The sequence below is a fragment of the Oratosquilla oratoria genome, chromosome 4 (genome assembly GCF_046742065.1).
Source record: "Oratosquilla oratoria isolate Oo_2021 chromosome 4, ASM4674206v1, whole genome shotgun sequence".
NCBI lineage: Eukaryota > Metazoa > Arthropoda > Malacostraca > Stomatopoda > Squillidae > Oratosquilla > Oratosquilla oratoria.
In genome coordinates, this window is record NC_134780.1 from 22408997 (window position 1) to 22428996 (window position 20000).

The following is a 20000-nucleotide window of genomic DNA, read 5'->3' on the forward strand; positions in this document are numbered from 1 at the left end:
TGAGGTATTTAGCGCGTGGGGGAAGCTGGACATGCGGTTGTACCTCTCTGGGTGTTGTGAGAGCAAGAACATACGCGAGACTCTCTCCGAGTGTGACTAGAGGACGTGACTATGGCTCAAGTACCACCGTCATCCTTCTAGTGTTGCGTTCTCCTGCCGTGTCAAGCAGGACCTTGAAGTGTATTAACCAGATTTAACGGATATACGAACATATATGACATGAAAAACGGTTTATTTTGACTCAGTGACTTGTCGTTGTTTTTTGAATCACGAACGACGAGTGGTGTGAATTGTTTTGTGTTTCAAGGTGTGAATTATCATCACCATGCATCATCTCACGTGGTGTCTTCTCCTCCTGCTGGGGGCGCTGACGGTGCATGCCAGAGGAAAGGGGAACCATCATCACCATCGCAACAAGGAAGACAAGAAAGGAGAAGATCTGGAGAATCTTGTTTACCACCTTCAGGAGCAAGTAGACGCCCTCCTTCTCCGTCAAAGAACAGATCGGATAACGATTCACAACCTCCAGCAACGCGTCTCCCATCTCCAAAACGTCGAGTACCAGCCCACCCTCGTCGAGGACAACCTCCAAGAACCTCAACTCCCCACCACCTCGCCCTCCACCACTCCCTTGGACTCCACCTCATCCTCAACCCCGTCGACGCAGTCCACGCTCGCTACTCCACCAACAGGTCTCTCCGAGGAGGAGGAAGTGGAGGAGGAGGGTCAAGGGGGACTTGGGTCGAGGTGGACCTTGAAGGAGCTCGAGGAGGAGCGAAAGGTTCTTCGGCAGCTGGAGGAGGAGGTGAGAAGTTTGAGGGTGACTCTGAGGGAAGCGGTGGGCCTCAAGGAGAGAGAGATGCAAGTGGAGGACGACCAAGAAGAAATCAAGAACGAGCTTGACTACATCAGGTAAGAAGAAGAGTATATGTGTGTGTTGATTAATTGTAGTATACAGGAATGGAGCAACGCTCGTGGGTCCCGTCTCCTATTCATCAATTTTTTCATACCTAGCCACAAACTCGTGTGTATATGTGTGTGTGTGTGTATGTGTGCATTTGACCTACATCTTGGGTCCAATTTTTTTCAGTGACTGTCTTTCATTGTTGTGTGACAAACTGCCAGGGTCTCTCTCTCTCTCTCTCTCTCTCTCTCTCTCTCTCTCTCTCCGTATGTGGTATAGACTGGACAAATCTTACAGAGCCAATATAATATATTACGGACTTCAGTGACACCTCTACGGACCAGAGGCACGGAGTTTTTCTACTATTATTATTATTGTTATTATTGTCAGTAGCATCATTATCATTGTTATTATTATCATCATCGATGTTTTATCCCTTCTCTCTCATCTCTCTCTCTCTCTCTCTCTCTCTCTCTTTCTCTCTCTTTTTCTCCCGACGCAGTAAATACCCGTGGTTGTCTTAGATAGCGTCACATAAATGGCAGTGCTAAGCTGAAATTCCCGGGGCACGTGCCCCCTCCCCCTCCTCCTCCCTCCCATCCTCATCAAGATGACGAACATTATCAAATTCATTCTGGCAAAGACCAAACTATTTCATTCGGTTTTTTGGAGAGGTTCTGTCTCCTGTCTCAAGGGGTCACGGTCATTCAAGGCCTTTTCCAGTCAGGGGTCCTCGCCAGTTGAATCTGCGTCACTTTTGACAACATCTATCGAGTCATTGTAAAAACCCTAAACTTAGTTTAACCTAATTCAACCAAGCCCAACCTAACCTAACCTAACCTTACTTAACTTTACCTAACCTAAGCAAGCCTAACCTCACCTAACCTAACCAAGCCTAACCTTATCTAACCAAGTCTAACATAATCTAACGAAGCCTAACGTTGCCTAACCAAGCCTGGCCTAAGTCTAACCTAACTTAAACAAGCCTAACCTTACCTAACCTAACCAAGCCTAACCTTACCTAACCTAACCTTACCTAACCTAACCAAGCCTAACCTTACCTAACCTAACCTAGCCTAACCTAACCTTAATTAAATGATTGTCAATGTTTGGGCGATTTGTAATTACAAGATCATTTCTGTGGGCTAGGTTATATTTACCTGGAGATCCTGGATTTGATGTTCGTTACTGCCTAGTGTAGGCCTTATGGTCTCTTGCAGTCTCCTTCATTCTTATGTTCACCTATCGTACCTAACTGTACTGAAACACTTATTATTACTGCCGCCAGGCGATTTTATTCATCTCCGTAGAAGATGACGTGACACGCCAGAGAGTGTCTGAGGGACAATGCGAGGAAGTGGGGGGAGGGGGGGAAGGGGGGATTCAAGGATGGGGAGGGGGGGATTCGAGGATGGGGGGATTCGAGGAAGGATGCAGCCATCCCGTGGGGAGATGAAGCGACGGAGGATGTGTGGGGAGGGGGGAGAGTATGAGGGATTTTGGGAGGGGGGATTTAGGATAGAGGGATTTTGGGAGCAGTGGAGGAAGAGGAGACCGAGGTGGAGGAGGGAAACAAGTAGGAGGAAGAGGAGAAGGAAGAGACCGGGTAGGAGGAAGATGGGGTGAAGAAGAGTCCAAAAAGGAGAAGAAGGAGACTGAGGTGGAGGAAGAGGAGGAGGAGAAAGAAGAGACCTAGATGGAGGAGGAGGAGAAGGTAAAGAAGAGTCTAAAGAGGAGGAGGAGGAGGAGTCCAACAACGAGTAGGAAGAGGAGTGAGAGGTAATTTGATCAAAAGCCCAATGTGGGCAGGAGTATCCTAGAAGTTGGTGGCTGTCTCTGCGGCAGGAGGAGGAGGAGGCTGGGAGGCGTGGGAGGGGGACGGGGGGGGGGGGTATGTGGTGGCTGTCCAGCAGCCGCCGCCGCCGCCGCCCAAGAGCCTAATTACTCTCAACTTGGGCACCGGATCAAGGTGAACTGCTTGGGGTGGCTGCCTCCTCACTGGACAGCACGCGCCGAATGGAACCGGTTTCCTCATTCCTCCTCCTCCTCCTCCTCCTCCTCCTCCTCCTCTTATTCTTATTCTTCTTTTTCCTTTTCGTCTTCCTCCTCCTCTTCTTCGTCTTCCTCCTTCTCCTCCTCGTCCTCTTATTCTTATTCTTCTTTTTCCTCTTCGTCTTCCTCCTCGTCTTCTTCGTCTTCCTCCTCCTTCTCTTCTTTTTCTTTTTTCTCTTCGTCATCCTCCTCCTACTCTTTTTCTTCTTCTTTTTTCTCTTCTTCGTCCTCCTCTACCTCCTCTTCCTTTTCCTCCTCATCATCATCATCCTCTTTTTCCTCTTTTCCTCTTCTTCTTGGTCTTCCTCATCCTCCCCTTCTTTTTATTCTTCGTCTTCTTTCTTCTTATTTCTATTCTTCTCCTTCGTCATCTTTGTCTTCGTCTTTATCATCGTTGCAGTCCTCGTCTTTTTCTTCTTTTTCGTCTTTATTTTTTCCACGTATTTGTCTCCTTTGCTGTCTTCATCATCTACGTCTTCCCCGTCGTCTTCGTCATCTACGTCTTCTCCGTCATTTTCCCAATCTCAGTCTTCTTCCTCTACTTCAGTCGCTCGAAGTCGTTTCCCGGCGGACGCTCCCAGTTCTCCAGAAACCCCACCCCCACCCCCACACCCCAGCAGGAGAAACACGAGGACGTCGTTGTCGTTGAGGGCTTCTGATTTCTCGTCTTCAGAGGCCGCTGAGGGTGACCTACAAAAAAAGGAGTTGCTGAGGGTGACCTACAAAAAAAAGGAGTTGCTGAGGGTGACCTACAAAAAGAGTTGCTGAGGGTGACCTACAAAAAAGTTGAACACGTGCTCCACTCCACGGGCAGTTTGCCAATTGAACTTCAATTGTTGAACAGTTGGTTCTTTTTGTGCAATGTACTTGCATTTGTGTACAATTGAGTACTATAAGCGGATTCATTACAAGTGTGGGGACTAACTAATATGCCGTTTTCTATGTACATTGTCTATATATATATATATATATATATATCTATATATATATATATATATATATATATATATATATCAAAAATTGTCACAAAAACGCGTGACTAAATGATCATGCAGAAACCACAGTGAAATAAAGTACGGAATACTTAACGTTTTCGTCTATTACAACATCCTCAGAGTACTATGAGGATGTCGTAATAGACGAAAACGTTTAGTAATCCGAACTTTATTTCCCTGTGGTTTCTGCGTCATATATATATATATATATATATATATATATATATATATATATATATATATACATATATATATATATATATATATATATATATATATATATATATATATATATATATATATATATGGTTGCGTGTGTGTCACAGAAACGAGAACGAAAAAACGTAGAGACTGAACAACTTCACACCAGGCTTAATGACCTCCGTATGAGTCTATAGACTTAAGAAAAAAAATGTATATGTGTGTATGTATGTATTTATATAATATGAAGGCACCCGATCTCTCTATATTGTCTTAAGTAGACGAAATCTTGGTTGTTAGCGGCATAGACTTCTATTTCTGTGAATCCAAAGTAAACCCATAACCTGATTAATAAATGCATCACCAAGATTGTCATCATCATCATCATCATTACCATCTTCATCATCATTACCATCTTCATTACCATTATCACTGAAATAGCCATTGTCAGTGTTGTCACTTTTATAGTTCTATGTGTCCTTTGCTCTATTCTACAACTGGAGAGGGGGAAAATCCTTTGTCTAACAAGAATTGGGCTCCTGCAGTTAATGTATCACGTTCTCAGACTCTTCACACAAAGCTACAAACCTCATACATATCTCATGCTTCATACGTACCTCATTTTCACTAACCACTCGTAACAAAACAAACATCCCCGAGGGAACTTACCTAGTGTATTTCTCTATCTATCAAGTCAAATACCTTTTCCAAGTCTACATCAAAGACGACGACGTTTGATTAACTCGTACTTCAATCATACCTCATTTTCACTAACCACTCATAAGAAAACAATTGTTCTAAAGAAACCTCCCTATCAGTCAAGTCAAACCCCTTTTCCAGGTCTACATCAAAGACAAATATCCAACTGGAACTCAAGAAGATGACGTTTGATTACTTCATTACTTCATACAAATCTCATCTTCACTAACTACTTATAAGAAAAAAAATTATCCCGAAGAGAACTCCCTAGTGTACTTCTATTTATCAAGTCAACTACCTTTTCCAAATCTACATCAAAGACAAACCGGAATTCAAGTAGACGCCGTTTGATGAGAACACGAGGAGCTTATAGGTAGGACCCTGTCAATGGAAGCCTTCGTGGACCTGAAGAACGCTTATGACACTGGTTTATTTGAGGATTTTGTTCTTGAATGCGCGTCAGAGGGATTGGAACTCAGACTCAGCCTGGAATGCTGAGTAGGGTCCCTTAGTCATTAGTGAATTCAGGTCAGCTACATTTGCTCTTCCACATTAGGGCAAGATCCTTCTTCTAATCACAGGTAATGATGCCCGTGTGTAAGTGCGTGTGATCTCTATGATCGTGGATCACGTACTTGTCTCGTGATCGACAGTTGTCACCCTTCCGAGTGAGAGCTAAAAATTCGTGTGTGTGTGTGTGTATGTATATATGTATATATATATATACATATACATATATATATATATATATATATATGTATGTAGATACACATAGACACACAGGACAGGGTGTCCCAAAAATGTGCCTACTCTCTGAATAACACAAAATGTTTATTAACATAAAACACAGAAATAAATGTTCTAAATGAAACAATATTAAAGACCAAAATTTCACCTTTTCCTCCTAGTCTAGCCCAGACACCCCCACCACGTACGTTACACCTAAAGACCAATTACGTCACAGAACGGGTCCATTTTGGAGGACCCTGTAGATGCGAGTCTCCAAACTTTTGCGTCGTCTGGACGGCCGGACTCGTCTGGCGTCCGGGCGTTGATTTCAAGGTGAACGGGTATCGAGTACGGGACTGCCGAGTCCAAATTGTTGTAATGTCTTTTTTTTTTTTTTTTTTTTTGTACAGATTGTGCACGCAGACTTGTAATGATAAATAATCTGCGGGTGAATGCAAGCGGATGTAAGGGAAGATTTGTCCGCGCTCATATACTGTACACAGACATGTTTGTATAATTGTGTATATGTGTATGTATGGACACACACATACCCACACACACATATATGTATGTATATATATATGTATATATATATATACATACATATATATATGTATGTATATATATATATATATATATGACGTAGGCGGAATAGGAAACACAGGAGTCTTAGTCTTGAGTTTATTCCTGACTAGTTTGAAAAAGCATACCTGCGAAACTAGTCAGGAATAAACTCAAGACTAAGATTCCGGTGTTTCCTATTCCGCTTACGTCAACCTGTCAGAATGTCTCAACATATATATATATATATATATATTTATATACATATATATATATATGTATATGCATGTGTGTATGCATGGACGCATGTATGTACTGTATGAATGTATACAAGTACACACACATGCATATGCACATATATATTTTATCATTTATTACACTGTATATGTAATATGTGTACGTATATATCTCAAAACACAGGACAAGCCGTTGTGTATACATTCAAAGGACTTTGTTTACATAAAGTTGTTTTCATATTTGTGTTCAATTAGGTTCCGAAAATTAGTGCAAAAACTCCTGTTTATGTAACACCGTCCACTCCTCACTCCCGCCACCATCTTCACTCCTTCCACCTTTGTTTACAGTTTCTCCAAATATTCTCAACTTCCGTCTCTTGTCTCTTTCTCTCTCCCTCTCATCCTCTACCTCCCTCTCTCTCTTTCTCTCCCACCTCTCTCTACCCACTCTCTCTACCTTTCACTTTATATTAATCAGTCTCTCTCTCTCTCTCTCTCTCTCTCTCTCTCTCTCTCTCTCTCTCTCTCTCCCTTTCGCTCTTTACATCTTTCTGCCTATCTCTCTTCCTCTCTCTCTCTCTCTATCTAAATATATCTTTCTCCCTCCCTCTCCATCTCTCCTCTCTCTCTCCTTCTCTCTCTCTCTCTCTTCCTCTCTCTTTCTCTCTTTCTGTCTCTCTTCCTCTCTCTCTCTCTCTCTCTCTCTCTTTCTCTCTCTCCCTTTCGCTCTCTATCTCTCTCTCCCTTTCGCTCTCTATCTCTCTCTCCCTTTCGCTCTCTATCTCTCTCTTCCTTTCGCTCTCTATCTCTCTCTCCTTCGCTCTCCTTCTCTCTCTCTTCCTCTCTTTCTCTCTCTCCCTTTCGCTCTCTATCCCTCTCTCCCTTTCGCTCTTTACATCTTTCTCCGTATCTCTCTCCCTCTCTTTCTCTATCTATATATCTCTCCCTCCCTCTCTTCCTCCCTTTCTCCCTCTCTCTCTCTCTCTCTCCCTTTCTCGCTCATTCTATCCCCCTTTCTCCCTCTCTCTCTCCCCCTTTCTCCCTCTTTCTCTCCCCTTTCTCCCTCTCCCCCCTTTCTCTCTCTCTCTCTCGCCCCTTTCTCCCTCTCTCTCTCCCTCCCCCCAACCTCCATTCCATCCAAAGGACGAATCCATTGGTCAGTGGGACCAATTTATCCCTTTGAATATCTTCGTTTTGTATTCATATCCTGACCCTTGGCGTCGATTCCTCAAACTTCATCATCAACGTTTACTGTCTTTCTTATTTATAATTTTCAATTTCTACGTTTCATCTTCACACATAAGATTTCGGTTTTTATTCAGTAATTACAGCAACATAAAATTTGCGTAGTTAATGTTTGTAGGTATTTTGCATTATGTGTGTATGTGTATTTACCTAGTTGTATTTTGCGGAAGAAGAGCTATGCTCGTAGAGACCCGCAGTTGTATCTTTCCGCATCCAGTTCTTTCTTAAAGTCATGTATAGTTTTAGCACTCACTGTTTTCTCTTTCAATTTATTCCATCTATTTACCTGGTATTTACCTAGTTGTATTTTACGGGACGAGAGCTATGCTCGGAGTGACCCGTTTTCGTATCTTTACACATCCAGTTTATTCTTAAAATCGTGTATAGTTTTGGCACTCACTGTCTCTCCATTTAGTTTGTTCCAGACATCAATCACTCTATGTGGGAAACTATTTTTTTCAGGTCTCTTCTGTAACTGTCCTTCTTTAGTTTCTTTTCGTGTCCTCTTGTTGCTCTTCTGTCCCAATTTAATAAGTCGTCTCTATCGAGAATTTCCATCCCTTTCATAATTTTGTAAATGGTCAACAAATCACCTCTTTCTCTACTCTGTTCCAGTGTTGACAGATGTAATTTCTCCAATCTTTGTTCGTATGTCAAATTTGATAGTGTAGGTGCCATTTTTGTCGCTGCTCTTTGGATTCTTTCTAATTTTCTTATGTTCTTCTTTGTGCTAGGCGCCCACATTATTGCAGCATATTCTAGTTTAGGTCTTATCAGTGTGTGCGTGCGTGTGTGTGTGTGTGTGTGTGTGTGTGTTTGTATGTGTTGTGTGTGAGTTGACATCGAATAGGATCATGTGCTGGATTCGTGAGTGGCAGCTGTTACCCTCCCGGGTGAGAGTTTGTATACTCAGAACGATGGGTGATGCTGTGACCATATATATATATATATATACATATATATATATATATATATATATATATATATATATATATATATATATATATATGTATATATATATATATGTATGTATATGTATATATATATACATATATATGTATATGTATATATATACATATATATATATATATATATATAATATATATATATATATATATACATATATGCACCCATCCCTTTTGCACAAGTGGGACAGTGACGGCCTGAAGCATATCAGTGGAACTTTCGTGCGTTGAGTTGGGGTGCGTACTAGTTACTGTAGAGCGTTTTTTTTTTTTTTTTTTTTTTTTTTTTGAAAGTCGGGTGGAGGTGAGGTTGCTGCTGTTTGCGAGAATGACGTCATTTCCAGCTGTGATTCTCCTCCTCGGGTCAGATTAGGTCAGGTGGGTAGCGATATAAGTCTACGCGGTGCATACGGCATCTTTGGTGTACATTAAAATTCAAGGACCCGTATACCCTTCCCCCCCCCAAAAAAAAAGGCTTCAAGGTCCTTATTGGCAGTTGTCGAAGTCGAGTGGGACTCGAAGTGCCACTTCTGGAGGCGGAGTCATCCAAGTCCTGAAGGCTTCTGCCTCTCTCAGTTCCAGTTACGAGCTTCCAGAACCGGAGGACCATTTCAGAGTGTCGTTAATGTGTGTGTAAGGAAGAAGAGGAGGAGGAAGAAGAGGAAGGGGAGGAAGAAGGAGAAGAGGAGGAGGAGGAGGAAAAAAAAGAGGAGAGAGAAGAAGAGGAGGAGGAGAAGGAGGAGGAAGAAGAAGATTAGGAGGAAGGACAGAAGGAGGAGGATGACAAGGTCCTTAGCAAGAAGAATGACCTTAGTTGACACGATTGTGGTGAAAAAATCGAGGATTTTAAGGGAAAATTTTTGGGATTTTTTTTTTCGTATTATTATATTAGGATCAGTTAATGATAGGCAGATCTATTGGATCTAATGATGGGAGATCTATTGGACTATGATGGGGTCGGATGATGTGTTGATTATGTTTCTTTGTTATATTATTTTCTTATTTAATCTTGTTTTATCATTACTATTACTATTGTTAATATATCCATTCAGAAAAGAATTGCTACAGCAAAAGATTTTTATGAAAAATTAGTTTCTCTCATCATTGTCGAATCATAACTTTGGATTATTGTTATTATTAATATTATCATTATTATTATTATTATTATTATTATTTTTTTTTTTTTCTTTCCTTCGCCAGCTTAAAGTAAACAGGAGAGCCCTGGTCAGCTTCGTAATAGTTAGTTCCTTTATCAGAGAAGATCGATTACCTTTGGCAGCGTCTGTCCATCCATTTTTCTTATCAGAAGGCGCCGTCAACACCGACATCGTCCTCAGCAAACCATTCGCCATCTCGTCAACTGGGTTAAACGACTCTCTTTCTCTCTCTTTCTCTATTTTTTCTCTTTTTCGCTTAATCCAATATTTGGGAGTCTTCCTTTTTTTTTTTTTTTTTATCTTAGTCTCGTCCTAAATCTTTTTCGCACATCCCACAAACGTCTTCGCCAGTTCATTCGCAGACAAAAAAAAAAAAAAAAAAACGCCCTCCCCCCCCCTTTCGAAATTTTAAATCTATTCCATTTTGACTCATTCACTTTATTTGATATCGTTAATAAAAATGTTGGACAACTATGACAAAATGACCCATTCGTGCATCTAGACTCTACCTCGACAATGTATCTCTGTAATCAAAATAACTAATAAAATCACCTGTCGACATTCAAGGCAAACATTTCTTTTTAATAATAAAAAATAATCTATATTGATAATAACCCATTGATGAAAAAGACATGAATGGCAAGTGTTAAGATATACCATTTTATTTTATGTACACATTTCCATTAGTTTTGTCTTCTTATTTGTGCTCAGTTTCCTTTTAATATCGTTCCCTTTATTCATATTCTTTTTTCTGAATCTTCCATTATTAAGCTACTATCCATCCTGCCATATATTTTTCTTTCTGTGTACACATATTTCCATTAGTTTTGTCTTCTTATTTGTGTTTTTTTTTTCTTTTAATATCCTCGCCTTTCCCTTTTACTCTTATTCTTCTGTCTAAACCTTCCATTACTAAACTGCTCCCGCCCTATCATATGCTTTCTCCAAGTCAACGAAATTCGCACGTATTTCTTCCCTCCGCCTTCTCATAACTTTTCGTCCATTTCCTTTAATGTGACGCCCGCCCCTTGGGACGCCAATTTGCAAGAACACATCGTTGCGTTCCAAGACCTTATGATTTACTGTCAAGTGCTGGAGTCTCGCCTGCGTTCTGACAGTGAATCACTGCATCGGTCACGTAAGCACTGCAGCCTTTTTGGTTCCAGTGATTTTATGTTTTATTGGAGTGTAGTTAGGTAGCATGGCTGATGCGGTCATTACCTGAAAAAATAGAAATTTTACAGATCTATTTGTGTTATGTTCTTCTTTCGAATAACATCATGGATCTCGGAAACTTTAGATATAACTTAACTTCGAGTTATAAACACTCCATTCGAAAAATTGAGAAAATCATAAAAAAAAAGAAATTTATACAGAATTAGCTCTGGTCTTCAATCATACAGGTTTACAAGATAACTTACTGGCCATTTATACCAATATATACATACATATATATATATATATATATATATATATATATATATATATATATATATATATATATATATATATATATATATATATATATATATATATGAGGAAAATACGCTAATGGCAGCAACATCAAACCAATCATTTTTATGACAGTTGCATGCAGGGTTCGAACCCGCTATACTCGGCTCTCCGTAAATTACCTGTATGGCGCCCTAGACCACTACTACAATGGCGATAAGCGTGAAAGGGGTTCGTCCTGGTCCTTACCCCATACCACTGGTGGGCTGGTCCTTGAGTAAAACAGGAATTCGGATCGCCGTAATAAGTGATCTTCCTTCCCTCGGGAATCAGTTCGATTCCAGGTTTCAAGGATTTTATAGTCTCTGTGGTGTAGTGGTCTAGGGCGCCATACAGGTAATTTACGGAGAGCCGAGTATAGCGGGTTCGAACCCTGCATGCAACTGTCATAAAAAAATTATCGGTTTGATGTCGCTGCCATTAGCGTATTTCTCTCATAGTTACAATGGCGATAAGCGTGAAAGGGGTTCGTCCTGGTCCTTACCCCATACCACTGGTGGGCTGGTCCTTGAGTAAAACAGGAATTCGGATCGCCGTAATAAGTGATCTTCCTTCCCTCGGGAATCAGTTCGATTCCAGGTTTCAAGGATTTTATAGTCTCTGTGGTGTAGTGGTCTAGGGCGCCATACAGGTAATTTACGGAGAGCCGAGTATAGCGGGTTCGAACCCTGCATGCAACTGTCATAAAAATTATCGATATATATATATATATATATATATATATATATATATATATATATATATATATATATACATACATGTGTATTTGTACACTATATATATATATAATATATAACATATATATATATATATAGTGTACAAATACACATGTATGTAGCCTACATGTGTACATTATCAATTATGCGATTATCATTTAAATATGTTGAGAATTAGTTGCACCTCTAATTCACCAAAACATAATTCTCTTTTGACTAATTGTCCTTTTAACCTTCAACCCTGCTGCCGTTAGGCGATTTTACTCAATCAAGGGAAGGACAGAACCCCCGAGGAACTTATGGAATACTGTCAAGGAAAACTACTTTGTTGATTACTCTGCCAGGATATTTTTGCCCGCGACCGTTGCCCCAGCATGTCGTCGACATTGACGACAACGACGACGTGATAAAAGACGACATGACGTCACTGATAACGGAGACAAAGACATGGAGTGGGTGATTACGCTTCATATCTTGTCCTTTGTCTTCTCAGAGTGTTGATAAGAGAGAGAGAGAGGGAAAGAGAATGATATCCATTCTTTGTCCAAGTGACTACCCCTCGAGGCGCTGAGCTGTGGCCTAACCTGTCACGTGTACTTTCACCTAAATTGGGATTTATTTTTCCTAGGATGATGTGGTAAAGATTTCAGGGATTGAAGGATCTTTTTTAGGAGGAGATTAGAATGGAATAGTCTATTTCATGCTAGGCTGATACATTTTCTATCTTCCTCCCCTTCCCCGCTTCCATTTCATCATTCCTCTTCCTTCCATCCTGTACTAAAGAAGACAGGTCACTGTGAGTTTTGATTTTCTAATAAAACAAACTAGTTTTGAATTAAACCTAGTTTCGGACTTCAAGATAATTTTTTCGTGACTTTAGACGGTAGTCAAGATGATACCGTTCTTCTTAGTATCTATTCTGGCAAAGGATGAAAAAAATATTCAGGTGAAAAATAATACTGGCTTAGTTACTGGTCGTATTTATTTATTCCTGACAGTTTCCTGCTGCAGCTGTCGGAGACCAGCTGCTTTACCAGACGTGTTGTGAGGCACAGCTGTGCCTCCATGTCCCATGCAGCTGCACAGATGCAAAAGTTTATTGCATATAAGTGTATACACTGATATGCATATGAAACCAGGGCTTACTAATCCTGATATCATGCTGCATGCTGTTCTCCTGACAGCTGGCTGCAGCATAAGGACAGCTGTGTGGAGTAGGGTCCTTGTGCTCATCCAGGTATATGGTTTTTGAGTGGGACACGATTTTTGAGCCAATTTTGAGAACGTGGGGGGAAAGGGGAAAAATACGAATCTGACAACGACGTAAAGTTCTTGTAGAATTGCTTCTGTAGTTAAATAATCATTCTTAATTCTAAACCACTTATATAATAATTTTACCTCGTCTAACAATAAATAATCACTTATGTGTATGTATGTACACTCGAGAACACACACATATACACATGCACACAATTTTTTAGACTTATGTGTATATGTCTATAGATACACACAAAACAGATAAATCAAGATTTAATTTAACAGAACCATATTTTACCATCTATTGCCAGAAAGCCCCACCTGTCTGTTTGTTTAATAATCCGAGATCATTGGTGGATTTAAGGCAGGATTTTGTGCACTTAATCCCCGCAAATCCAGCTAATCCTGTTGATGACAGCAGGATAAACCGAATTAGTATGTAATCTATGTGTGTATGTGCGTGTACGTGTGTGTGTTTACCTAATTGTAGTATACAGGAAAGGAGCAACGCTCGTGGGGTTCCGTCGTCCTACTCTCCAATTTACCACACCTAGTCTTAAAATCATGTGAAGTTCTAACTTAATCTACATCCTTGATTTCCAATTATCATATTTAGATTTGAATTCGTGTATTGTTTGAAATTTGGCTATGTCACCTTCTAAGCTATTCCAATAATTTATGCTTCTATATTGTATGTGTGTGTGAGAGAGAGAGAGTGAGAGAGAGAGAGAGAGAGAGAGATTGTTTTCCCAGACAAATTCAGTACTGTTGGCATCCCACCAAGTAACACCACTGTGATATAAACAAAAGCCTATTATCCTAAAAGGGTTATCATACTGGACTTCGAAGGGCTTCATCAGCGGCGACCGTTGAGAGTTCGTTCGAGTGAAAACGACTTCGGTTACAATATTTGAATTTTCAAATCTCCAAATATAAATATTTCCATTATATATAGCAAAGCCGGACGATAAACTAAGATTCTAAACCTATACGAATACTAGACAAGCTGTAAGTGAAGTCATATTCTAGTTAGTGAAGTGGAGGCTGGAGGTAGAATGTCGAAGGAGGATTAACCCAGTGTGATGACCCCGGAAGACCCTGTCTGAGGCTCGTCTGTCGATTTCTCCCTTATGAACTCGTTTCTGGATCCCCAGAAACGAGTCTTTCTCTGAAACCTCGACATTTTCGTGTCGATCTTGTGAGGCTTCGTTATCTAGTTCATCCTTGTTCCGAAAGCAGGATTTGAACCGAACCACGGGACCTCAAAACTTCCTGGAATTACAGAAAGGGTGTCACGGAGACGAATAAAATCGCCTGCCGGCAGCCAGAATTTAAGTAACAGTACTACTCGGAAAGGAAGGATTGAGGAAGAATTTGGTGTTAATATAAACGTAAATGTCTGCTGAGCGTGTACATACACACACACACACACACACACACACGACTCGTGGCGCAGTGGTTAGTGTTCCCGGCTGCCACTACGGTTGTCCGGGTTCAAATCCCACCCAGGACTGAAATAATTTCAGTATCGCTGCGCAGCGGGTCGTTACTCCAGCTCGCGTGGACGGGGAGTTGGGTGTGTGTGTGCATGTAAGGTCACAGCATTACCCATAGATCGGTCATATATGGGCTCTAAGCTCTCTTCCGTGAGGGAAATAGCTGTCGATCACAAGTCCAACACGTGACCCAAAGACTATGGTGAATCACACACAAACACACACACACACACACACACACACACTGTCACGTTAACTATTCTGCTTACTGTAACTTAATAAGTCTATTCGATTATTTTCTGTTTTGTCATCAATATCTTTTCTGTGAGCAACTGACCAACTTATATCCTCATTGAATTTCAAAATAAGAAAATGATAATAATAATAATAATAATAATAATATTAATAATAATAATAGTAATAAAATAGAAGAGATAAGTTAAGGAAAAAAAATCTATGCAATGAGAAAAACAAATACCAAAGAATTTTTACACATAATCAAACAAAGAAATAGATCAAATAAAAATTAAAAAAAATCACCGTATAGGATTTTTTTACTCAGTAGATTTGATGTAATATTTCAAGTGACGCCCCCACGGCCCAGATTCACGCGGTATTCCATTGAGGACTAATTTTTAATCAAGACTTCTACGCTTTATTCTAGCATCCTTATCACTATCTTAATCCTTATCCTTATCTATTCTATCACTTCAGATTTATTGAATAAAATTAGATTTTTTTTTTTTTTTTTTTTTTTTTTAACTACGCTGGCACGCAACCGCGAATAAAAAGACAATTAGAAAATATTCTAAGTTCAGTCTAGAAAATATATATTAATGATTGAAACAATGTATCAAATATATATTAAACATCAATATATAAAAACTAACTATTCAGGAAACATGATAATAATAGTAATAATAATGATGATGATAATAGTACAATGATAACAATAATAGTATTAATAGTTCTAGAACAGCATTGCCTACCAAGATAAACTAGATAAAACTGGTTTACCCTCCTTTAATTGAATTTTTTTTTTCAAATGTTTCGTACAGTTCCATAATGTATCATATTCTATTTGAACAGATACAAAATGGCATTCACGATAGAATAATAATGATGTATATACATAATGAGAATTTACATGATTTATTAAGTTTTTATTCTGTAGGGATAGACGTATATATAAATCATGTGTATTCAATGTTGAGAGTGGACCGTGTCTCTGTATCAGGGTTCGTTTATGGTCTGAATAGAATTTTCGGATAATTACAGGGTGTGGCAAAATATACGCACAGACACACACATACAGGTATGCACATACACATATACACACATACAGACACACGCACATACAGGTGCGCACATACACACACACTTAAATGTTTAGATACACATACACGCACGCACACATACATATACTCTCAGACATTCAGACATACGTATATAAACACATGTACACACAGTCGTTCTATGTCCAGTGTCCATAGTACACAGGAGGTGAAATACGAAAGTGAAATTCATTTTATGTCTTGAAAGTCAAATATGCATTTCATATGAAAATGTTCTCATATGTGTAGGTATAGTACGAAATACATCGCTCACATTCTGTACGAAACATTGTGAAACGCCGAACAATTGTTTTGAAATGCGTATTCCGAGTGCGAAATGTATCGCTCGGATTTTGTACGAAATATTGTGAAACACCAAACGAATGTTTTGAAATGCGTATGCAGAGTCCGAAATGTATCACTCGGATTTTGTACGAAACATTGCGAAACACCGAGCAAATATTTTTGAAATGCGGATATGTGGTCCAAAAATATCGTTCGGAACTTGTGCGAAGTATTGTGAAACATCGAAAAATTGAAATACACTCATTCCAAAAAGTATCACTCACTTTTTGTACTTAACATTGTGAGACGCCGAACAAATGTTTTAAAATACGCAGACGCATTTCAAAAAATATCGCTCAGATTTTGTGTGAAGTCTTTTGAAACGCCGTGCGATGGCTAGTGGAATAGGCTAGATGATTCTGTATTATGTTGGTACGCCTGATTTTACTGCATGTTTTGTTATTCAGAGAATATTATATATATATATATATATAATATATATATATATATATATATATATACATACATATATGTACAACACTGAATGGGTCCTAGTGAATAGAGATACATTTTGACAACCACAATGCACTTTAATTCTAAGCCATCAAGGGCCAGCATGCTGAATTTGACATGTGGTACTGCCCAGGACTCGAACCCGGGATCATCATGACAAGTGCGACAGTGACTCACACATACATACATATATATATATATATATATATATATATATATATATATATATATATATATATATGTATATATATATATATATATATATATATATATATAAAACAATCAAATAAAATTAATAAGAAATAAATAAGTGAAAAATATAATAAGATAAGATCAAATTAATAAAAAATAAAATAAGATAAAACAAATCAGGCATACCAACACTCCCAGAACACGAGTTACGAAATTCATCATCTTGAACATTTCTTTTCGGAATTGTGTGTACATTGCTTTTATATACGCGTGTGTATATTGCTCTTGATGTAATACATCTAATCCTCCTCCTCTGCCCTTCTGCACAAAAGTATGCAGAGACGAATAAGGACATTCATATTACGTGTACATAACGCGCACATGTGCGCACGTATATGTGTACATTTCTTAACGTGTGCACACAGATTTTTTTCTCGGCGTAATATATAAGTTATATTGTATGTAGTGTTAGGTTATGTCGATTAGAGAGTGTGAGGGGAGATGAATTATCCCTACTTTGATGGACACAGCTTTTTTTTTTTTTTTTTTTTTTTATTTTTTTTTTTTTTTTTTTTTTTTTTTTTTTTTTTTTTTTAAAGAAGAACCTGGAGGTCGATGGTATCCCCAGCAGGAGTCTTCCTCAGCTCTTCGGAGCTTCTGAAAGACCCTCCACCACCATCATCGCCTTCCTCGGGGATTCCGCGTTGATCCTTCCCAAATAGAGCTCTCTCTCTCTCTCTCTCTCTCTCTCTCTCTCTCTCTCTCTCTCTCTCTCTCTCTCTCTCTCTCTCTCTCTCTCTCTCTCTCTCTCTCTCTCTCTCTTTTTTTTTTTGCTGTATGTGTCCTTTAGTTGTCTACCATTTGATCATAGTACACTACTACATAAACAGCACACACACACACACACACACACACACACACACACACACACACACACACACACACACAGACATACACACACACACATATATATATATATATATATATATTCCAAATTCGTTGACGTTCCCGGCTTCCCTCAGGTCATTTCTGAGGTCGTGTATATGACTACCCTAAGGTCGCTGTGCTCCTTGGGGCCTTGGTAGCTCCAGAAGAAAAGAGAGAGAGAGATGTCTGTCTACTTGTGTCTCTCTGATGATGTCACAGACTCTGAAGCGCCAACGGGGCTTTTTCCTCCTCCTCCTCCCCTTCCTCCTCCTCCTCCTCCTCCTCCTCCTCCTCCTCCTTCTTCTTTCTCTTCCTCTTTTTTTCTTCCTTTTCCTCTTTCTCTTTTTTCTTCTCCTCCTCTTCCTCTTTCTCTTCTTCTTCTTCTTCTTCTTCTTCTTCTTCTTCTTCTTCTTCTTCTTCTTCTTCTTCTTCTTCTTCTTCCTCCCCTCTTTCTCTTTCTCTTCTTCTTCTTCTTCTTCCTCTTCCTCCTCTTTTTCTTCTTCTTCCTCCTCTTCCTCTTTCTTCTTCGTCTTCTTCTTCTTCCTCTTCCTCTTCTTCTTCCTCCTCCTCTTTCTTTTCTTCTTCCTCCCCTCTTCCTCTTCCTCTTCTTCTTTCTTCTTCGTCTTCCTCCTCTTCTTCTTCCTCTTCCTCCTCTTTCTCTTGTTCTTCCTTATCCTCTTTTTCTTCTTCTATTTTTTTTCTTCTTCTTCATTATCATCTTCTTCTTCTTCTTCCTTATCCTCTTCTTCTTCTTCTTCTTCTTCCTCTTCTTCTTCATCTTCTTCTTCATCTTCTTCCTCTTCCTCTTCTTGCACATTTTCTATTTTCATCTCCAATAGCCGTGGCCTTACCTGGGTTCCCCCCCACCCCCTACCCCCTTTCAGCTTTGTCCCATTTTGGTCTCGGCGACCAGGGGGGGAAGGGGGGAACCGGGGGTGGGAAGGGGGAGACCCTATCGGTCCTTCCCCCCCCTTCCCTTCCCTTTCTATCGTTACCTCCCCACTCAATCTCAGCCAAGACTTCCTCCCCTCCCTCCCACCTTCCCTCCCACCTTTATTCCCTCACTCCCACCTTACCTCCCTCCTACCTTCCTTACCTCCCTCGCTCTCTCCCTCCCTCCCACCCTCCCTCCCACCTTCTTACCTCCCTCCCTCCCTCCCTCCCACCTTCCCTCCCTCCTATATTCCTTCATTATTTCATATTGTTCCCTTCCATCACTTCCACTCTCACTTCCACTCTCACTCCTACTCTCACTCCCACTCTCACTCCCTCATATTCCCTCCGTCCTGCTTTCTTTCCATCTCAACCTCGTTCTCACTCTCTCACACTCTCACTTTTTCCCACTCACTCTCTCACACTCTCACTCTCTCCCGCTCTCTCTCCCACAATCTCTCTCACTCTCACTTTTTCCCACTCTCACTTTCTCACTCTCTCATACTCTCACGCAATTTCACTCTCATACCCTCACTCCCTCACACACTAACTCTTCCACACTCTCTCTCACCCTCTCACTCTCTCTCACACTCTCACTCTCTCACACTCTTCTCCCACACTCTCTCTCACCTTCTCACTCTCTCTCACTCTTTCTCACATTCTCCCTCTCGTCCACTCTTACTCTGATTTTCTTGTTCTTCCTTTCTCCTCTTCTCAACGTCTCTCTCTCTCTCTCTCTCTCTCTCTCTCTCTCTCTCTCTCTCTCTCTCTCTCAGTCTCTTTCTCTCCCTCCTCTCCTCCTCTCCTCTCCTCTTCTCTCTCTTTCTCCTCATCTTCCTCCTCTCTCTCTCTCTCTCTCTCTCTCTCTCTCTCTCTCTCTCTCTCCTCCATTCCTCCTCTTTTCCTCTTCCTCCTGTCCCTCCTTTTCTCCTCTTCCTCCTCTTCCTCCTCCTCCTCCTCATCTTCTTCCTCCTCTTGTTCCTCATCCTCCTCGTCTTCGAGATCGATCGACGTCCTCTGGTTCAAAGTATTGGATGTCAGCCTCTTCCTTATCGGCTCTCGGACAAGACCTATCTATTATCGATATCCAG

The 20000-nt window shown here is 40.2% G+C and overlaps 1 protein-coding gene across 1 annotated transcript in view; it reads left to right on the forward strand.

Moving 5' to 3' along the window:
• Positions 1-49: 49 nt before the first annotated feature.
• The window catches only part of sca (scabrous), a 144866-nt gene continuing 124915 nt past the window's right edge, over positions 50-20000 (forward strand). Inside the window, exon 1 of the mRNA XM_076183629.1 lies at positions 50-912. Within this exon, the coding sequence (XP_076039744.1) occupies positions 326-912 (587 nt within the window). The 5' untranslated portion in view covers positions 50-325. The remainder of the gene's footprint in view (positions 913-20000) is intronic.